The sequence below is a fragment of the Salmo salar genome, chromosome 17 (genome assembly GCF_965601325.2).
Source record: "Salmo salar chromosome 17, fSalSal1, whole genome shotgun sequence".
In the NCBI taxonomy this organism is placed as follows: Eukaryota; Metazoa; Chordata; class Actinopteri; order Salmoniformes; family Salmonidae; genus Salmo; species Salmo salar.
In genome coordinates, this window is record NC_138307.1 from 74,371,967 (window position 1) to 74,393,003 (window position 21,037).

Consider the following 21,037-nt stretch of genomic DNA (forward strand, 5'->3'; position numbering starts at 1 on the left):
GTCCATCCAATCAAAAGATTAGAGAATGAACCTACTACTATGCATGATTCACTTGTCATCTACAAGTCTCTGCTAAATAAAGCCCCGCCTTATCTCAGCTCACTGGTCACCATAGCAGCACCCACCCGTAGCACGCGCTCCAGCAGGTATATCTCACTGGTCACCCCCAAAACCAATTCTTCCTTTGGCCGCCTTTTCTTGCAGTTCTCTGCTGCCAATGACTGGAACGAACTGCAAAATCACTGAAGCTGGAGACTCATATCTCCCTCACTAGCTTTAAGCACCAGCTGTCAGAGCAGCTCACAGATCACTGCTCCTGTAAATAGCCCATCCAACTACCTCATCCCCATACTGTATTTATTTATTTATCCTGCTCCTTTGCACCCCAGTATCTCTACCTGCACATTCATCTTCTGCACATCTACCATTCGTGTTTAATTGCTATATTGTAATTATTTTGCCACCATGGCCTTTGCCTTACCTCCCTTATCCTACCTCATTTGCACACACTGTATATAGACTTTTTCTACTGTATTATTGACTGCATGTTTGTTTATTCCATGTGTAACTCTGTGTTGTTGTATGTGTCGAACTGCTTTGCTTTATCTTGGCCAGGTCGCAGTTGTAAATGAGAACTTGTTCTCAACTTGCCTACCTGGTTAAATAAAAGTGAAATAAAAATAAAATAAAAACGTAGAAGCCTGGTGCGTTGGTGACATTGTTGGATAGATTGTGAATAGTGATAGCGCATATTATTCAATTCAAATGTGTTTTTTCAAACTACAGGACACAGAGGTCGATTATATATTGTTTACTTGGTTTTATAAAATTATTTTTCCGTTGAGTTAGTGCCATTTATTGAAATTTGCCCTGTTTACTTTAGAAGCAAGTAGCTAGCTAGCTACCTATAATACCAGCAAATATTCTTCATAACTAAACTAAGATAAACCACAGCCTGTCGTTTCCAATGGGAACAGATTAGTCATAGTGGGCAGAACAGGCAAGGAGGTGGGCAGAGCCAAGCATGAGCTAGCGAGTTCCTATTGGCCCGTCCTAACCACATCTGCATATTTCCGTTAGGGACCGCCTACTCTGTGAAATGCGCGTGTGCAATAACACAATTCGACTTTGCTCTTCTTCTAAACAAAGCGATTTTTAAAAACTTTGGCAAAGGCTAAAGTCTACAAAACCTAGTCCATTCTGTTCGTAACAGATTCTAGTTTTGGGAACATAAAACTGTATTAAGAAAATGTTTAATCGATGAGACATTTTTCAGAATGTAGGCCAAAATCCACCTCGTTCCATCTTCTCCCACTGCCCACCAGTGGGTTTCCTCTCACTACCATATTTGGTAGTGAGTTTAAACGCCAAGCTTTATATTTATACATCCAGTGAGCTTCATTGAGCTAGCAGAGGTAATTGCACTGTACGATGCTTTACTTGCTGAGCCATATGGACGTTTCTGTCTCCTCTGGGATGTCAATATCATTTCAGAATAATTTGATACGCTTCCATCGCATCAACCATTAAAATAGGTTAATACTCCACATTGTTTTGCATGGAAAATGGCTGAAACCACAAACTGTCACTCGCAGTTGTTAGATATCGTCAGGTATGTCGATGATCAGGACTTTATTCAGGAATGTTTCTTGGCCTACTTTGATGCGTCAAGTGGGCGAGACGCGCAGCCCGTGTTTCACGTTGTGAATTCTGAGATGTCCGAGTTTAACTTCATGGAGAAACTTGTTTCCCAAACCTATGATGGAGCTGCTGTAATGGAATGTATCTGCTATTTGTATTTACAGCCAAGTCCCCTCCTGTTCCCTGATTAAGAGGGGATGACCACTCCACCACCAGTGTCAACTCTTCTGATGAACTGAAGCCATGTTTCATATGCCCTCTCATCCACTTGGATGTTTCCTCTCCAAGCACTGAGTAGCCTTGTCACTTTTCTCACTAATGTATGTAACCAAATCAATAGTTCTGGGACAAATGCCAGCTCGCCACACATTTGCTGGCTGTCCTGATCTCTGCAACATGGATAGATGGAAATCGCCACACAATGCTATAAATGAAGATATCTTATACTGTATGATCACGTGTGTTGTTTTACCAGTATTTGGTTGGATCTTGCTACAACTGAGTGAACGCCTGAACAGGAATGCATGTGAGACTTCTTGATGGTTGTACGAGGTTAATGTTGTCATCTCGTTCTTTCCTCCAACTGAGGTTTGATGAGGCGCTAGACTGTCATCTGGTGGCAAGATGTATGTGAACCCCCCATCAGCTATAACTCCATACCACAATCTTGAAGGTGTAAGGCTAAAGTCATTTCTAGAATAGTTCAGATTAAAGCAGGGGAATAAGAAAGTGTTTCTTACGTTTATGATCATATATAATTTGACAAACAAATTGCAGGCAAAATACAAAAGTAAACACCCAAACCAACAAGAATCTCAGTGCAACTCCAAGTCAATGTCCTAATACTTTCCCCCCAAAATGCAGACAGAACATTAAAAAGTGGAGAGAAAAACAATCAATCTCAAGTAAATTAAAGGCCTCCTGTATTCTACTTCATTTAAAGTAAAGACATAGATTTTTGTCAACACAACCTGTAGCGATAAAACCCAAACTACCTTGATCTGACAACCTGAAAAACTAGCAATGGGCAGTTATTCAAACAGACATTAGTATTCAAATACTTGTTAGAGTATTAATTCAAATAAATCACAGGCCTATTTTAACAATGACAAGGCTTCATCTTATTGAATAAAATTATCTATGTGACATTTCTACACTCATGATATTTGGAATTTTTAATTTAATAAAACGTCACATAAATGTGAATATAGTTTAAAAAACACAACAGTATTAGCCTACACAGGTTTCACTTAACTTGCTGTTGTTGACACTACAGTCAGAGGCTCCATGTGTAGCAACGTGAAGTGGGAGATCTCTAATCAATGAATTAAAAGTTGAATTAAAATGACAGAATTAAGTAAACTAAATGAGGAATAGGCTACAATGACAACCTTCAGTATAGGCTGTTTAATCTGAACAGGGTTGTTGTAGATCAGGACAGGCAGCGCAGCAAAATAGCCTCAACTAGCTAGCTAACATTTGGCTGTCTTAGCTAGCATCTTGGCATTGATTTGATGCAGTAAAGACATGCACTGCCATATTGGATGATAGATAACCTATAGCATTTACAAGTGTCTAACTAGCGTGAGTCAGTGGCTACTTTTTCTCTCCCTCCTTTGTCACACACCCCTGGTCCTTGTCCCCACAGTATCTCCCGAGTCATGCAGGCTGCGTAGCAAACAAGTGTCCACGTTTAAAACTATCTGGATATCCGAAAAAATGTCATGATATTATTTCTAATGCCCATCCCTACTTTAGAACACATTCTAGAGTTTAGAATGGATCTCTGTGACTTTAGAACACATTCTAGAGTTTAGAATGGATCTCTGTGACTTTAGAACACATTCTAGCATTTAGAATGTATTTCTGTGGATGCGGTCCTGTTCCATCTGAGACTTGGCCTTCTTCTTGAGCAGCAGGATGTGTTCAGAAAACTCCCTCACAGCCCCCAGGCCTGCAGCACTGTGGCAGGAGTATTTAGCAGCGTTGATCGCCACCACTGGGGCGTCCCGGGGTACTGCACTCAGCCCAGCCAGGTTCAGACAGTCAACATCTGGTGCATCATTACCTGTAGGAGGGAGAGATGGAAGGATGACATTTTTCTATTAAAGTGTCCATAAGGTGGTTCTTGAAGTATTCTTAGGATGATTAATTAGTATGTTGCAAAAACATAACAAAAACATGCAAAAATATGCAACATGCAAAAATAATAATAATATTTATTTTTATATACTTTCTGATTTTGGGCTTAGGGAAATCATAGAATTTGAATTACAGAAATCAACAACATTTTATTCAATTGAAATTGAATCCCAAGTTCTCCAGGTTTGACTGCTGGCACCTACTTTCTCACCTTAACCATAAATATTCAGTAACTGGCAGTGGCATGCATATTAACTCCGAACAATGTCAGTAGTTTTCTGCAGTGGTAGTCTAGTATACACGCAGAGGGGAAATACAAATGATCACTTAACCAAAACTGGACTCTGAATAAAATATACAAAATAGTTTCCCCCCCGTTTCCCCTTAGTAATAGTAATAGAGGAGCTATTTAATCAGACAGTTTCCCCCTGTCGCTCCTTACTAATAGATACTCTATTTAATCAGACAGTTTCTCCCTGTCTCTCCTTACTAATAGATACTCTATTTAATCAGACAGTTTCTCCCTGTCTCTCCTTACTAATAGATGACTCTATTTAATCAGACAGTTTCCCCCTGTCTCTCCTTACTAATAGATACTCTATTTAATCAGACAGTTTCCCCCTGTCTCTCCTTACTAATAGATACTCTATTTAATCAGACAGTTTCTCCCTGTCTCTCCTTACTAATAGATACTCTATTTAATCAGACAGTTTCCCCCTGTCTCTCCTTACTAATAGAGGAGCTATTTAATCAGACAGTTTCCCCCTGTCTCTCCTTACTAATAGAGGACGCTATTTAATCAGACAGTTTCCCCCTGTCTCTCCTTACTAATAGATACTCTATTAATCAGACAGTAAGGAGAGACAGGGGAAACTGTCTGATTAAATAGCTCCTCTATTAGTAAGGAGAGACAGGGGGAAACTAATAGAGGAGCTATTTAATCACAGTTTCCCCTGTCTCTCCTTACTAATAGAGGAGCTATTTAAATCAGACAGTTTCTCCCTGTCTCTCCTTACTATTAGAGGAGCTATTTAATCAGACAGTTTCTCCCTGTCTCTCCTTACTAACAGATACTCTATTTAATCAGACAGTTTCTCCCTGTCTCTCCTTACTAATAGATACTCTATTTAATCAGACAGTTTCCCCCTGTCTCTCCTTACTAATAGATACTCTATTTAATCAGACATTTTCCCCCTGTCTCTCCTTACTAATAGAGGAGCTATTTAATCAGACAGTTTCCCCCTGTCTCTCCTTACTAATAGAGGAGCTATTTAATCAGACAGTTTCCCCCTGTCTCTCCTTACTAATAGACACTCTATTTAATCAGACAGTTTCCCCCTGTCTCCCCTTACTAATAGAGGAGCTATTTAATCAGACAGTTTCTCCCTGTCTCTCCTTACTAATAGATACTCTATTTAATCAGACAGTTTCTCCCTGTCTCTCCTTACTAATAGATACTCTATTTAATCAGACAGTTTCCCCAAGTCTCTCCTTACTAATAGATACTCTATTTAATCAGACAGTTTCCCCCTGTCTCTCCTTACTAATAGATACTCTATTTAATCAGACAGTTTCTCCCTGTCTCTCCTTACTAATAGAGGACGCTATTTAATCAGACAGTTTCTCCCTGTCTCTCCTTACTAATAGAGGAGCTATTTAATCAGACAAGTTATTTATGAGTGAAGAACTTACAATCACTTCCTGGCAAGAGAGAACAGAGGGATGAGAGGAGAAAGATGAAGGGTTGAGAAGATGGAGAGAGAGATAAGGAGGAGTGAAACACAGAATGAGGAGGTACTGTTCCATAACAGGGTATATATAGTATGGTCACCATGCCAATCACAATCAGGTTCAACGTGCAGGTTCAAACTTCACTGTTGACATTTACTCTCTGATAGTTTCATTGATACGTGGTTATCAAACACCGCTGCTACGGTCACATTCCTGGGAGATATCGAGCCTATTCTACCTTTCCATCTCAGAAGGGCTCCAAATAAAAATCTTCATACGTTTTGATTGACATGAATGCACAAGTATTACTCAAAATAGAATGTTAAGAACCTTGAGATTCCACTATATTTCAAACTGTGCTATACAACTAACTAGTAGTAGTAGTAGTAGAAGTAGTAGTAGTAGTAGTAGTAGCAGCAGTAGTAGTAATAGTAGTCGTAGTAGTAGTAGCAGTAGTAAATTGTTAATTGAAAAGAACAGTGAGTTTACCCATATAGGCGACCTCCTTCCAGTCCAGATCCTTGTCGTCCATCATGGCTTTGACCTCACCCTGGATGTCCTTGCCCAGCTGCCTGACCTCGCAGCCTGTCCTCTGGGACAGCTTGTCAGCCAGGGCCTTGGTCACAGGGTCCTCACTGGATGAGATCAGGATCACCTGGAGGAAAGACAATAAATACATTTTTCATACTGAGACAAGCTGTTCTGGGATGGCCTGGTTACACATCCACCATAGTTTGGGATGGCCTGGTTATACATCCACCATAGTTTCTGGAACCGTGTTGGAAAGGACAGTGAGAGAAGAAAACAGCCGAGCCAGCACAGCACGGTTCAGGTGAATAATGTGTATAAGGATGTCATTTGAGATGTGTTCTTAGAGGGTCTGATGAAACTCAAACTAATAAAGTCACATGACGGAGTAAATAGTATCCTGTGTGTGTTTAATGGGTGGTGGTTTCAGTGATAAACTATGGCCTAAATCTAGGAGCAGACGGTGAGAAACATCCTGTTCTGTTAAGAGCTTAGCAAAGCAAGCCTAACTGGTTTTACCTAACTTCATGTATCTTTAATACTGCCACAAAGCCAGACAAGGTTTTACCTAACTTCATGCATCTTTAATACTGCCACAAAGCCAGACCTGGGACACCGGGTAGCCTAGCATCCCTACGGTGAAGCATGGTGGTAGCAGTATCATGCCATGGGGGATGTTTCTCAGCGACAGGAAGACTAGTCAGGATCGAGAGAAAGATGAACGGAGAAACGTACAGAGATCCTTGATGAAAACCTTCTCCGGAGCGCTCAGGAACTCAGACTGGGGCAAAGGTTCACTTTCCAACAGGACAACAGCCCTAAGCACACAGCCAAGACAATGCAGGAGTGGCTTCGGGACAAGTCTCTGAATGTCCTTGAGTGGCCCAGCCAGAGCCCGGACTTGAACCCGATCTAACATCTCTGGAGAGACCTGAAAATAGCTGTGCAGCAACGCTCCCCATCTAACCTGACAGAGCTTGAGAGGATCTGCAGAGAAGAATGGGAGCGCTTTAGCGTCATACCCAAGAAGACTTGAGGCTGTAATCGCAGCCAAATGTGCTTCAACAAAGTACTGAGTAAATTTTAGAATAAGTCTGTGCATGACTAGGCTGCTCAACCAGTATCATACATGACTAGGCTGCTCAACCAGCATCATACATGACTAGGCTGCTCAACCAGCATCATACAGTGCCTTGCGAAAGTATTCGGCCCCCTTGAACTTTGACCTTTTGCCACATTTCAGGCTTCAAACATAAAGATTTAAAACTGTAATTTTTTGTGAAGAATCAACAGCAAGTGGGACACAATTATGAAGTGGAACGAAATTTATTGGATATTTCAAACTTTTTTAACAAATAAAAAACTGAAAAATTGGCCGTGCAAAATTATTCAGCCCCCTTAAGTTAACACTTTGTAGCGCCACCTTTTGCTGCGATTACAGCTGTAAGTCGCTTGGGGTATGTCTATCAGTTTTGCACATCGAGAGACTGAAATTTTTGCCCATTCCTCCTTGCAAAACAGCTCGAGCTCAGATGGAGAGCGTTTGTGAACAGCAGTTTTCAGTTCTTTCCACAGATTCTCGATTGGATTCAGGTCTGGACTTTGACTTGGCCATTGTAACACCTGGATATGTTTATTTGTGAACCATTCCATTGTAGATTTTGCTTTATGTTTTGGATCATTGTCTTGTTGGAAGACAAATCTCCGTCCCAGTCTCAGGTCTTTTGCAGACTCCATCAGGTTTTCTTCCAGAATGGTCTTGTATTTGGCTCCATCTTCCCATCAATTTTAACCATCTACCCTGCCCCTGCTGAAGAAAAGCAGGCCCAAACCATGATGCTGCCACCACCATGTTTGACAGTGGGGATGGTGTGTTCAGGGTGATTACATTTACATTTTAGTCATTTAGCAGACGCTCTTATCCAGAGCGACTTACAAATTGGTGCATTCACCTTATGATATCCAGTGGAACAGCCACTTTACAATAGTGCATCTAAATCTTTTAAGGGGGGGTTAGAAGGATTACTTTATCCTATCCCAGGTATTCCTTGAAGAGGTGGGGTTTCAGGTGTCTCCGGAAGGTGGTGATTGACTCCGCTGTCCTGGCGTCGTGAGGGAGCTTGTTCCACCATTGGGGTGCCAGAGCAGCGAACAGTTTTGACTGGGCTGAGCGGGAACTGTGCTTCCTCAGAGGTAGGGAGGCGAGCAGGCCAGAGGTGGATGAACGGAGTGCCCTTGTTTGGGTGTAGGGCCTGATCAGAGCCTGAAGGTACGGAGGTGCCGTTCCCCTCACAGCTCCGTAGGCAAGCACCATGGTCTTGTAGCGGATGCGAGCTTCGACTGGAAGCCAGTGGAGAGAGCGGAGGAGCGGGGTGACGTGAGAGAACTTGGGAAGGTTGAACACCAGACGGGCTGCGGCGTTCTGGATGAGTTGTAGGGGTTTAATGGCACAGGCAGGGAGCCCAGCCAACAGCGAGTTGCAGTAATCCAGACGGGAGATGACAAGTGCCTGGATTAGGACCTGCGCCGCTTCCTGTGTGAGGCAGGGTCGTACTCTGCGAATGTTGTAGAGCATGAACCTACAGGATCGGGTCACCGCCTTGATGTTGGTGGAGAACGACAGGGTGTTGTGTTGCTTTGCATTGTTGCATTGTTGCATTGTTGCCAAAAAGTTAGATTTTGGTTTCATCTGACCAGAGCACCTTCTTCCACATGTTTGGTGTGTCTCCCAGGTGGCCAGTGGCAAACTTTAAACGACACTTTTTATGGATATCTTTAAGAAATGGTTTTCTTCTTGCCACTCTTCCATAAAGGCCAGATTTGTGCAGTATACGACTGATTGTTGTCCTATGGACAGAGTCTCCCACCTCAGCTGTAGATCTCTGCAGTTCATCCAGAGTGATCATGGGCCTCTTGGTTGCATCTCTGATCAGTCTTCTCCTTGTAAGAGCTGAAAGTTTAGAGGGACGGCCGGGTCTTCGTAGATTTGCAGTGGTCTGATACTCCTTCCATTTCAATATTATCGCTTGCACAGTGCTCGTTGGGATGTTTAAAGCTTGGGAAATCTTTTTGTATCCAAATCCGGCTTTAAACTTCTCCACAACAGTATCTCGGACCTGCCTGGTGTGTTCCTTGTTCTTCATGATGCTCTCTGCGCTTTAAACGGACCTCTGAGACTATCACAGAGCAGGTGCATTTATACGGAGACTTGATTACACACAGGTGGATTCTATTTATCATCATTAGTCATTTAGGTCAACATTGGATCATTCAGAGATCCTCACTGAACTTCTGGAGAGAGTTTGCTGCACTGAAAGTAAAGGGGCTGAATAATTTTGCACACCCAATTTTTCAGTTTTTTATTTGTTAAAAAAAGTTTGAAATATCCAATACATTTCGTTCCACTTCATGATTGTGTCCCACTTGTTGTTGATTCTTCACAAAAAATTACAGTTTTATATCTTTGTTTGAAGCCTGAAATGTGGCAAAAGGTCAAAGTTCAAGGGGGCCGAATACTTTCGCAAGGCACTGTACATGACTAGGCTGCTCAACCAGCATCATACAAGACTAGGCTGCTCAACCAGCATCATACATGACTAGGCTGCTCAACCAGCATCATACATGACTAGGCTGCTCAACCAGCATCATACATGACTAGGCTGCTCAACCAGCATCATACATGACTAGGCTGCTCAACCAGCATCATACATGACTAGGCTGCTCAACCAGCATCATACATGACTAGGCTGCTCAACCAGAATCATACATGACTAGGCTGCTCAACCGGTATCATACATGACTAGGCTGCTCAACCGGTATCATACATGACTAGGCTGCTCAACCGGTATCATACATGACTAGGCTGCTCAACCGGTATCATACATGACTAGGCTGCTCAACCAGTATCATACATGACTAGGCTGCTCAACCAGTGAGCTAGGGACTACCACCTCTCTTACCCTTAGAACTGACAGTTTTACAAAATATATGCATTTTAAAGTTGTTGTTTTTTCATTGTGCATAGTGCATTTATGTGAAATGTGTCAAACAATTCAGCATCGGTTGCCATTGATATTTTGTAATGTCGAATTTATGAAATAAACCATTCAAATGTTGTGTGATCATATGTGATCTTTTAAAAAATACAATGAATGAATCACCAGTATTCATCACATTATCTTTGTATCTCTACTCCCTCTCTCTGCAGTGTGTTTGTTCTGTATGTACAGTATCTGTACCTCCACTCCCTCTCTCTGCAGTGTGTTTGTTCTGTATGTACAGTATCTGTACCTCCACTCCCTCTCTCTGCAGTGTGTTTGTTCTGTATGTACAGTATCTGTACCTCCACTCCCTCTCTCTGCAGCATGCGGATACCCATAGTATCTCTGGTGTTGACTGAGACCATCTCCTCTCCAGAGACAGAGATGAGGACGCGGCCGTCAGTCAGACAGCCTGAGACTTTACACAGCAGCAGACGCACCACCTCAGGCTTGTCCAGACCAAAGTAACCAAACCTGGAGAGAAACAACACACACAGGGAAATACACCTCAGGCTTGTCCAGACCAAAGTAACCAAACCTGGAGAGGTACAACACACACAGGGAAATACATCTCAGGCTTGTCCAGACCAAAGTAACCAAACCTGGAGAGAAACAACACACACAGGGAAATACATCTCAGGCTTGTCCAGACCAAAGTAACCAAACCTGGAGAGGTACAACACACACAGGGAAATACATCTCAGGCTTGTCCAGACCAAAGTAACCAAACCTGGAGAGAAACAACACACACAGGGAAATACATCTCAGGCTTGTCCAGACCAAAGTAACCAAACCTGGAGAGAAACAACACACACAGGGAAATACATCTCAGGCTTGTCCAGACCAAAGTAACCAAACCTGGAGAGGTACAACACACACAGGGAAATACACCTCAGGCTTGTCCAGACCAAAGTAACCAAACCTGGAGAGAAACAACACACACAGGGAAATACACCTCAGGCTTGTCCAGACCAAAGTAACCAAACCTGGAGAGAAACAACACACAGGGAAATACATTTGGACATCCACTCCTCTGTGTTACAGCATTGTTCATTGTGTTGCTTTACCACAAAATCTAATTATATTTCAAGTGCATGCAAATCGCGCGGCGCGACAGACGAGACAGACAGAGACAGACAGACAGAGAGAGAGATTGAAACTCCAGGTCAGTAATTTCAGACTACCTCAGTACTCTCTGTTCTGCCACGGGCCAGTCGATATCCACATCAATATCCACACTGTACTCTGGCAGCATCTCATAATAAGCCCACTTCCCCCCCTGAGAAAGACAACAACACAAAGGGCATTTCTATTAGCATTTAAAACAACACCAGTTGACAATAGAATATCTAGTAGTATCACAGATCAGTCCATCTCTCAGTGTGTATGTTGTTTCTAGTCAGGCTCAGATCCACTGAATGAATAAACGTTATTGATCCCCTGAGGGCAATAAGCTTCGTCACCACCAGAAGCAGAGTAAACATCTGGGCCTGTATCTAGGATCAGGTCCTCCCTGTCCATATCATCTTAGTCATTGTGATCGTGTTAGAAGTGGATATTTGTTCATATCATAGTCACTACTGCATACAGAGTGATATTGTTGGGGAATGTTACTAATAAACTAATGAAGAGGAATTTCTCTTTCACACACACATATCCAAGAGGATGAAGTTTGGATGGACTAGACACACACACACACACACACACACACACACACACACACACACACACACACACACTACAGGCTCTCCTATGCTGAACATGCAAAAATAAATGGAGTAACTATTGACTGTGACCTGTGACCAACTAAAAACCAGGCTGATGAGGCCTTAAGAACCGATCCTTGTTTAAACTTTAATAACAGCAGAATACTGAAAACACAGTGGCAAAAGCAACATGTTCACCGAGACAGAACAGCTAATTGGCTGAAATGGGCAGACTGCAATATAAACGTGATGACCAATGACTGAAATGCAATTCGCTTACAGAGAATGTATCCCTTCACATATACTTCCAGAGCCTACAGACTGGTGTTGAAGATCATTCAGAATGCTCTATTGTTCCTCATCAAGCAGCTGCAAAGTAGTTTGGGTCTTATTCCACAAACCCCATGGTTTACCCTGCCTACTATCAGACCCGTTTCTATAATAATACAATTGTATAATTTTCTAGATATGATTCATCTTCTCCTGTATGTACAAACGTCACTTATATTTTGCATGCAGCCTACCCACAGTGTATATTAACCAATCAAGTGGCAGTCTTGTGAGACAATTAACCTGTTGGGTCTAGGGGGCAGCATTTGCACGTCTGGATAAAAAAAATGTACCCGATTTAATCTGGTTACTAATCCTACCCAGTAACTAGAATATGCATATACTTATTATATATGGATAGAAAACACTAAAGTTTCTAAAACTGTTTGAATGGTGTCTGTGAGTATAACAGAACTCATTTGGCAGGCAAAACCCTGAGACATTTTCTGACAGGAAGTGGATACCTGATGTGTTGTATTGACTTTAAACCTATCCCATTGAAAAACACAGGGGTTTAGGAATATTTTGGCACTTCCTATTGCTTCCACTAGATGTCACCAGCCTTTACAAAGTGTTTTGAGTCTTCTGGAGGGAGATCTGACCGAACAAGAGCCATGGAACGATGATGTCCCATTAGACACCTGGCGCGCGAGTTCATGTTGGGTACCCTCGTTCCAATACGTTATAAAAGAGTATGCATTCGTCCACCTTGAATATTATTCATGTTCTGGTTAAAAAAGGCCCTAATGATTTATGCTATACAACGTTTGACATGTTTGAACGAACGGAAATATATTTTTTCCCCTCGTTCATGACGAGAAGTCCGGCTGGCTTACATCATGTGCTAACGAGACGGAGATTTTTGGACATAAATGATGAGCTTTTTTGAACAAAACTACATTCGTTATGGACCTGTGATACCTGGAAGTGACATCTGATGAAGAGAATCAAAGGTAATGGATTATTTACATAGTATTTTTGATTTTAGATCTCCCCAACATGACGTCTAGTCTGTATCGCAACGCGTATTTTTCTGGGCGCAGTGCTCAGATTATTGCAAAGTGTGATTTCCCAGTAAGGGTATTTTTAAATCTGGCAAGTTGATTGAGTTCAAGAGATGTAAATCTATAATTCTTTAAATGACAATATAATATTTTACCAATGTTTTCTAATTTTAATTATTTAATTTGTGACGCTGACTTGACTGCCGGTTATTGGAGGGAAACGATTTCCTCAACATCAATGCCATAGTAAAACGCTGTTTTTGGATATAAATATGAACTTGATAGAACTAAAAATGCATGCATTGTCTAACATAATGTCCTAGGAGTGTCATCTGATGGAGATTGTAAAAGGTTAGTGCATCATTTTAGCTGGTTTTATGGTTTTGGTGACCCTGTCTTTGACTTGACAAAACATTACACACAACTCTTGTAAATGTACTGTCCTAACATACTCTAAATGTATGCTTTCGCCGTAAAACCTTTTTGAAATCGTAAAACGTGGTTAGATTAAGGAGATGTTTATCTTTCAAATGGTGTAAAATAGTTGTATTTTTGAAAAATTTGAATTTTGACATTTATTTGGATTCAAATTTGCCGCTCTTGAAATGCACCTGCTGTTGATGGAGTGCACCACGGGTGGCACGCTAGCGTCCCACCTAGCCCCAAGAGGTTAAAGGAGGAAGGCTCCTGTGGTCCTCTGTAGCTCAGTTGGTAGAGCATGGCGCTGTACGGCAGGGTAGTGGGTTCTACTCCTGTGGTCCTCTGTAGCTCAGCTGGTAGAGCATGGCGCTGTACGGCAGGGTAGTGGGTTCTACTCCTGTGGTCCTCTGTAGCTCAGTTGGTAGAGCATGGCGCTGTACGGCAGGGTAGTGGGTTCTACTCCTGTGGTCCTCTGTAGCTCAGCTGGTAGAGCATGGCGCTGTACGGCAGGGTAGTGGGTTCTACTCCTGTGGTCCTCTGTAGCTCAGTTGGTAGAGCATGGTGCTGTACGGCAGGGTAGTGGGTTCTACTCCTGTGGTCCTCTGTAGCTCAGTTGGTAGAGCATGGCGCTGTACGGCAGGGTAGTGGGTTCTACTCCTGTGGTCCTCTGTAGCTCAGTTGGTAGAGCATGGTGCTGTACGGCAGGGTAGTGGGTTCTACTCCTGTGGTCCTCTGTAGCTCAGTTGGTAGAGCATGGCGCTGTACGGCAGGGTAGTGGGTTCTACTCCTGTGGTCCTCTGTAGCTCAGCTGGTAGAGCATGGCGCTGTACGGCAGGGTAGTGGGTTCTACTCCTGTGGTCCTCTGTAGCTCAGCTGGTAGAGCATGGCGCTGTACGGCAGGGTAGTGGGTTCTACTCCTGTGGTCCTCTGTAGCTCAGCTGGTAGAGCATGGTGCTGTACGGCAGGGTAGTGGGTTCTACTCCTGTGGTCCTCTGTAGCTCAGCTGGTAGAACATGGTGCTGTACGGCAGGGTAGTGGGTTCTACTCCTGTGGTCCTCTGTAGCTCCGTTGGTAGAGCATGGCGCTGTACGGCAGGGTAGTGGGTTCTACTCCTGTGGTCCTCTGTAGCTCAGTTGGTAGAGCACGGTGCTGTACGGCAGGGTAGTGGGTTCTACTCCTGTGGTCCTCTGTAGCTCAGTTGGTAGAGCATGGCGCTGTACGGCAGGGTAGTGGGTTCTACTCCTGTGGTCCTCTGTAGCTCAGTTGGTAGAGCATGGCGCTGTACGGCAGGGTAGTGGGTTCTACTCCTGTGGTCCTCTGTAGCTCAGTTGGTAGAGCATGGCGCTGTACGGCAGGGTAGTGGGTTCTACTCCTGTGGTCCTCTGTAGCTCAGTTGGTAGAGCATGGCGCTGTACGGCAGGGTAGTGGGTTCTACTCCTGTGGTCCTCTGTAGCTCAGTTGGTAGAGCATGGTGCTGTACAGCAGGGTAGTGGGTTCTACTCCTGTGGTCCTCTGTAGCTCAGTTGGTAGAGCATGGCGCTGTACGGCAGGGTAGTGGGTTCTACTCCTGTGGTCCTCTGTAGCTCAGTTGGTAGAGCATGGTGCTGTACGGCAGGGTAGTGGGTTCTACTCCTGTGGTCCTCTGTAGCTCAGTTGGTAGAGCATGGTGCTGTACGGCAGGGTAGTGGGTTCTACTCCTGTGGTCCTCTGTAGCGCAGTTGGTAGAGCATGGCGCTGTACGGCAGGGTAGTGGGTTCTACTCCTGTGGTCCTCTGTAGCTCAGTTGGTAGAGCATGGTGCTGTACGGCAGGGTAGTAGGTTCTACTCCTGTGGTCCTCTGTAGCTCAGCTGGTAGAGCATGGCGCTGTACGGCAGGGTAGTGGGTTCTACTCCTGGGACCACCCATACGTATAATGTATGCACACATGACTAAGTCGCTTTGGATAAAAATGGCATATCTGCTAAACAACATATGTTATTATATTCAATTAACAGGTTTATAATTCTCTCATTATCATCCCTGTGTGTATTGTCCTGCGTACATCATGGTACTAAAGAAGTTGAAGTGAAGTTCAGATGGTCTCCTCACTATTCTTTCAATCGAAAAGGGAAAACTGATCCTAGACCAGCAGTCCTTCCTGAGACGCTTTGTGAATATGGTTCCCTTTATGGGCATGGTGACAGTTACCTGCAGAACACCTTCCTCTATAAGGGCTCTGGTGGAGAAATAGAATGACCCGTTCTCACACAGCTCTCCATCCCAGTCCTGTCTCCGGGGCCTGTTGGATGGATCCAGGTTGAGAGGCTGGGTGGCTACACTACCTGGAGAGGAGAGAGAACATAATCATTATGAGTTGATAGGAAATAGTCTGGTTTCTAATATAACCTGGTCAGGAGAAAAACTCACTTGTTTAATCACACCCCCACCTCTCTATTGTGATACAGTCACGTGGTCAGGAAAAACTCCTGACCCTACTTCAAATCAAATGTTATTGGTCACATACACACGGTGAGCAGATGTTAATGTTAGTGTAGTGAAATGCTTGTGCCTCTAGTTCCGACAGTGCAGTAATATCTAACAAGTAATCTAACAATTCCACAAAAACTACCTAATACACACAACTCTAAAGGGATGGAATTATAAAGTAGCCTAGGGGTGTTTTTCCCCCACAGAGATTAAGCCTAATCCTGAACTACAAATCATTTTCTATGGAGATTCTCCATTGACCTTGCTTTTTAATCCAGCATTAGGGTTAATCTGTATCCGGGAAACCGTGCCTAAGTGTAAGGTCCTAAACATAACACATGGCTATCCTGTACCTCCTTTCTTCACCTCCTGCCAGCGGAAGTGGTGTCGTCGGACCACAGAGAAGACGGACGTGAAGCCCTGCTTGGTGATCGTCTCCAGGGCCTCCTTCAGGTGGAAGGGGTGCAGGCAGGGAGACGTGGCCTGGATGTGACAGATCACATCCACCTCTGGAGGAGGACAACACACAGCAGACTATGAGATACCAGAAGAGTATGAGAAACAGTAGGAGATTTGAATAGTCTTGTATATGCTGCCACTGTTGTCAATTGAAGCTATGGAGTGGTCCCACTTTATTGGGATAATCCCAAATGTTGCCTCATAGATCACAATGAATAAGACTACATGGACAGGGGGGGACCTGATCCCAGATCAGCATTCCTACTCTGAGATGCTTGATACATACTGTCCCAGAGCCTTAGTCAAGCTAGTGGCTAAACGAGGTCTGTACATATACATTAATGGCTGACATCTATAACAAAGCGCTGCCAAACAGTCATTACAAAGACAGGGTTCCGTCACAATAAATTATAACCAACATTGACACTGTTGCCACAGAGAATCTTCCTCACGCCTCCCTCCTTGTCTCCTAACAGCACATTGGAGCAGAAGATCTGAGCTTCCTCCACTCAGATCTCCTCCTCTAATGTATTTTGAGGAGGCAAGGAGAGAGGACATGAGGAATCAAGGAAATACACTTGACGTTCACCCCCTACCTGGGTTTAATCGGACGAATTCCTGGATGGTGTCGAGAGAGCTGGAGGAGTCTTTGGACACCTCTGGGCTCCTGCGGTGAACCTGAGCTCCCCATGCCTTCGCTACCTTCTCAATGTCATCATGGTCAGTTGATACCCACACACTGGGAGAAAGAACGGAAGAAGTTGATTCCTCAGGCTTTGTAACAAGTAGGCTACATCAGTGCAATCCAGTCTTGTGTGGCCAAGCCCAAAACAGGGGGTTCATTCAGAGACAGTACACTAACTTTCAAATAAGAATATTATCCATGCACCCAAAACAAGAATGTCAACATGCTTTCCCACAATTAAAAATATTACAGTTTACTATAGAATACTACAGTACTTACTATAGAATTCTGTAATAAACTGTAGTATACTATACATTGTAGTATCCCTTGATCATGTGTAGTACTTAGTAGAGAATGCTGTAGTATACCGTTTAATACTATAGTAAATACTACAGTAGTACCTGGAGAGAAAAAAACACTAGTAAATGCAACGGTAATGTCTGCAAAACACTACCCTTTTTAACTATAGTAAATACTACAGCAATTTGCATTTACCCTGCCCATTCACCTCTTCCATATCCCAATTTGTGTCACCCATAAGTGAGAAACCTACATGCTAAGTATAGCCCATGTTCTGTGTTCCCTACAGTTAGAAAAGGGCAGAAGTGCTGACCTATCCGTTCACACCCCAGTCCTATCTACCTACAGGTTATGGAAAATTAAGTATTTTAGTATTTCTCTAGTAAGGAGAGAAAGCCACCACTTCTATGTCAAAGATTTTAAAACAGAAACACTATAGTAAATACTACAGACTGCAAAAACACTACATGAATTACTATAGTATATACTAGTTATTTTACTACAATATATACTATAGTTAACTGTAAATAATACACTACAGTGAATACTATGGTATTAATATCATAGTATACTAGTATTTTTTTATGTGGGTTGTATGTAGCTAGCCTACCAAGCTTCTATCAAAGCAACTCCGTATAACAGTAGTTCGATTAAAAGACATTTGACTATTAGATTGAACTGAATTACCTGTCAAACTGTTTGGAGTCCACTGCAGCTCTCAGAACCCATCCAATGAGGGGGACACCGGCTAACATTTTGATATTCTTCAGGGGTATCCCCTTACTGCCTCCCCTCGCGAGGATCAGGGCTGCGATGTGTCTCTTCTCACCGCTGTCTTTGATAACCTTTGCTTTTCTGTCTCTCACATCTTCGATGCTCGATCGCGTACGTTTTTTAGCAGCAGCCATTGTAAAGGGTCACTCAGTAGCCGAGTGGGAGGATAAGAAGACGTGGCGGTATCACTGTAACTTAGCTAGCTAACTAACTAGTAGCGTTAACGGTAGCTATGTGTAGCAGTCGGCTGATGAATCTAGCTAGCTACTTCTTGTATTCCAACTCACTGTAGCTAGCTAGGTATTTAGGTTACAATATATACTACTGATTACACTGTGTGAAGGACGGCCTATTAATCCTACAAATATTACATTTATACACAGAAAAAGTGGCGTATTATGATATTTCATTGTAGCTACGAAATCAGAAAGAACGCCAAAATAGAATTGTACCGTAATGATCGAGGTCAATGCGTAAAAAACTATGATGGCTATCAATATTATCGACACGACAATACCTAAGGTGCAAAATGGTAGAAGCATGTCCAATGTCTATCTCCTCAATCATAGAACCCCAGGTTTCAATATTGCACAAAATAATGTAAATGTACTCATCATAGACAATTTAATTGCGCTAGCCAACCAAACAGTAGTACTTACGGTAAAACATTTACTACTTCTAGATGGAACGACAACTGTGCAGTGCGCGTGTGCAATAACTCAGTTCCCCCTTGCCCTCATAAACAACACCATTTTTAGAAACGTTTGCAAAGGGTAAAAGTCTACTACTTTACTGATTTATAGTTTTGGACACATAAAAATGTATGGCGATAAGATGATACTTCTGATACCGGGAGCTCGGAGTCATGCATCGAAATCGTTAAGCAGTGTGCCGATATTGTATCGCTTTATCGGAAACACGTTATCAATGACCTCCAAATATGTGTTTTGTCTAGTAACCACCTGATTGGTTTGGTATTCGTTTCGGTAGAATAGGAAAAGGCTTATTTTGACCAGCAGGTGCCACTAGTGTACACTGTTGACCTCGTGTAATTAACCTATTTTCGACACAATTGTATGGAAATGCTCAATGCTTCAGGAAGCTTCGTTTCCCCATCACTAGCTTCATTGATTAGTAAATGTGCAGAATTTCGGCAAAAATCCATCTACACCCACTGCAGGGCACTGGGCTTCCTCACATCACCATATTTGATGGTGAGTGGAAACGCCAAACGCTTCACATTACATTTTATACATCCGGTGAAATATCTGGTTCATTATTCTACAGTGTTTTAATCTACCACTGTAGAATACATTCAAAAAACTTTCAAGTACTACTTAAGTAGTTTTGGGGGGTCTGTACTTTACTATTTATATTTTTGGCTACTTTTACTTTACTACATTCCATAAGAAAATATTTTACTTTTTACTCCATATATATTCCTTGACACCCAAAAGTACTTACATTTTGAACGCTTAATGTAGTAGAGTGATGTTGTTCCCCTAGATTATGCACCAAGTTACACACAAGGACAGTTCAAGTAGACCAGGTCAAGAGGGGATGTTAATAAGTTAATAACAATAATAATAATTCAATGTGTTTCTTTATTTAATTACAGCAGCATAGTTAATGTTATTTTTCGGTGTACAAACATTTTTTGATATCTATATTGTAAATACACCTAATTGTAAAAGTTTGTATATTTTGGTTTGGTCCATCGCGGGTTATCCGTACTTACGTACCCTTCTATTGTTCTCTTTTGCCGGACCTTCAACTAGCAAGGTGCCCGAGAGCTGTGACTGCACCGAGGGCTAACATATTGTGTGTTGTCTCTTCGTGTGCAGGTCGAATAAAAATGATTCAACCATCAGAATTCCAGTTGTGGCAGTGTCCTAAATAAAAGTACACAACGCAGAACGAACCACGCTACATTAGCAGGACAGGAAAATGGTCAAATTCACGTGCTTATCAAGAGAAAATCCCTGCGGACTCCCTAAACACACATGCTTCATTTGTAAAATATGTCTGAGCGTTGGGACTGTGCACCTGGCTTTCCGTAAATAAAAAAAATGGCGCTATCTGGTTTGCTTAATGTAAGTAATTTGAAATGATTTGTAGTTGTACTTTTGATAAAGTATATTTTAGCAAATTACATTATTTTTTTTAAAACCAAATACTTTTACTGAAGTTGTATTTTAGTGGGCGACTTTCATTTTACTTGAGTCTTTTTCTATTGGGGTATCTTTACTTATACTCAAGTATGACAATTGGGTACTTTTCTTTTTCCTGCTTTCACTCAGTAGTATAAACATAAAACCAACTGCCGGTAAACAGCGGGAATAAAAACAGACAATATGATCAATGGGAAACCAGACCAGTTTGAACTAGTTCCAAAGTCGGAGACAGAGTTCGATAATGGACAAACTGTCTACAAACTCGCACGCCCACTAGATACAAATCACTCTGATGTATGTAGCATAACTGGGAAGCTAGACCTAGACGCTGCATGTAATTCAAACGTTCAATTCGTATTTTCATGGTGCAAAGATAACACAAATCTCATATTACAAATACACACTTATTAGTACATCTGCAAATGACGGCACATTCAATAAACTCGAGAGATGACCGCTACTGCATAACTTCCTTAATTTGAACAGGCAAATCAGTCTCCTTAGAGACCGTCAAAAATTGCCAATGCCGACTATATTTCAAGTCGTCACGGCGGGGTATTGGGTAAAGTTTTCAACTAGCAATAATCGCGCCTCGGATAGACCTCATAGGCTACGATACTGCCACTGCGCAAAGCT

General features: G+C 42.6%; 1 protein-coding gene and 1 non-coding gene across 2 annotated transcripts; both read right to left on the reverse strand.

The window, feature by feature from the left end:
- Positions 1–2,363: 2,363 nt before the first annotated feature.
- LOC123728273 (N-acylneuraminate cytidylyltransferase) lies at positions 2,364–18,666 on the reverse strand. The gene is made up of 8 exons (XM_045700147.2): positions 18,141–18,666; positions 17,065–17,207; positions 16,363–16,518; positions 15,731–15,864; positions 11,267–11,361; positions 10,385–10,556; positions 6,004–6,169; positions 2,364–3,709 (listed from the first exon to the last, which is right to left on the reverse strand). The coding sequence occupies exons 1-8, from the start codon at positions 18,359–18,361 to the stop codon at positions 3,495–3,497; spliced, it is 1,302 nt and encodes a 433-aa protein (XP_045556103.2). The 5' UTR covers positions 18,362–18,666; the 3' UTR covers positions 2,364–3,494.
- Positions 18,667–20,896: 2,230 nt separating this feature from the next.
- On the reverse strand, positions 20,897–21,037 carry LOC123728333 (U4 spliceosomal RNA). The gene has a single exon (XR_006760219.1). It is a non-coding gene; the product is annotated as a U4 spliceosomal RNA (small nuclear RNA).

Coding starts and splice junctions, on each gene's coding strand:
- LOC123728273 (XM_045700147.2), bottom strand. CDS start 18,361: ATGGCTGCTGCTAAAAAACGTACGCGATCGAGCATCGAAGATGTGAGA. Junction 10,557..11,266: donor GCAGAACAGAGAGTACTGAG/GTAGTCTGAAAT, acceptor GTTTCTCTCCAG/GTTTGGTTACTTTGGTCTGG. Junction 3,710..6,003: donor GAAGGAGGTCGCCTATATGG/GTAAACTCACTG, acceptor TCCCTCCTACAG/GTAATGATGCACCAGATGTT.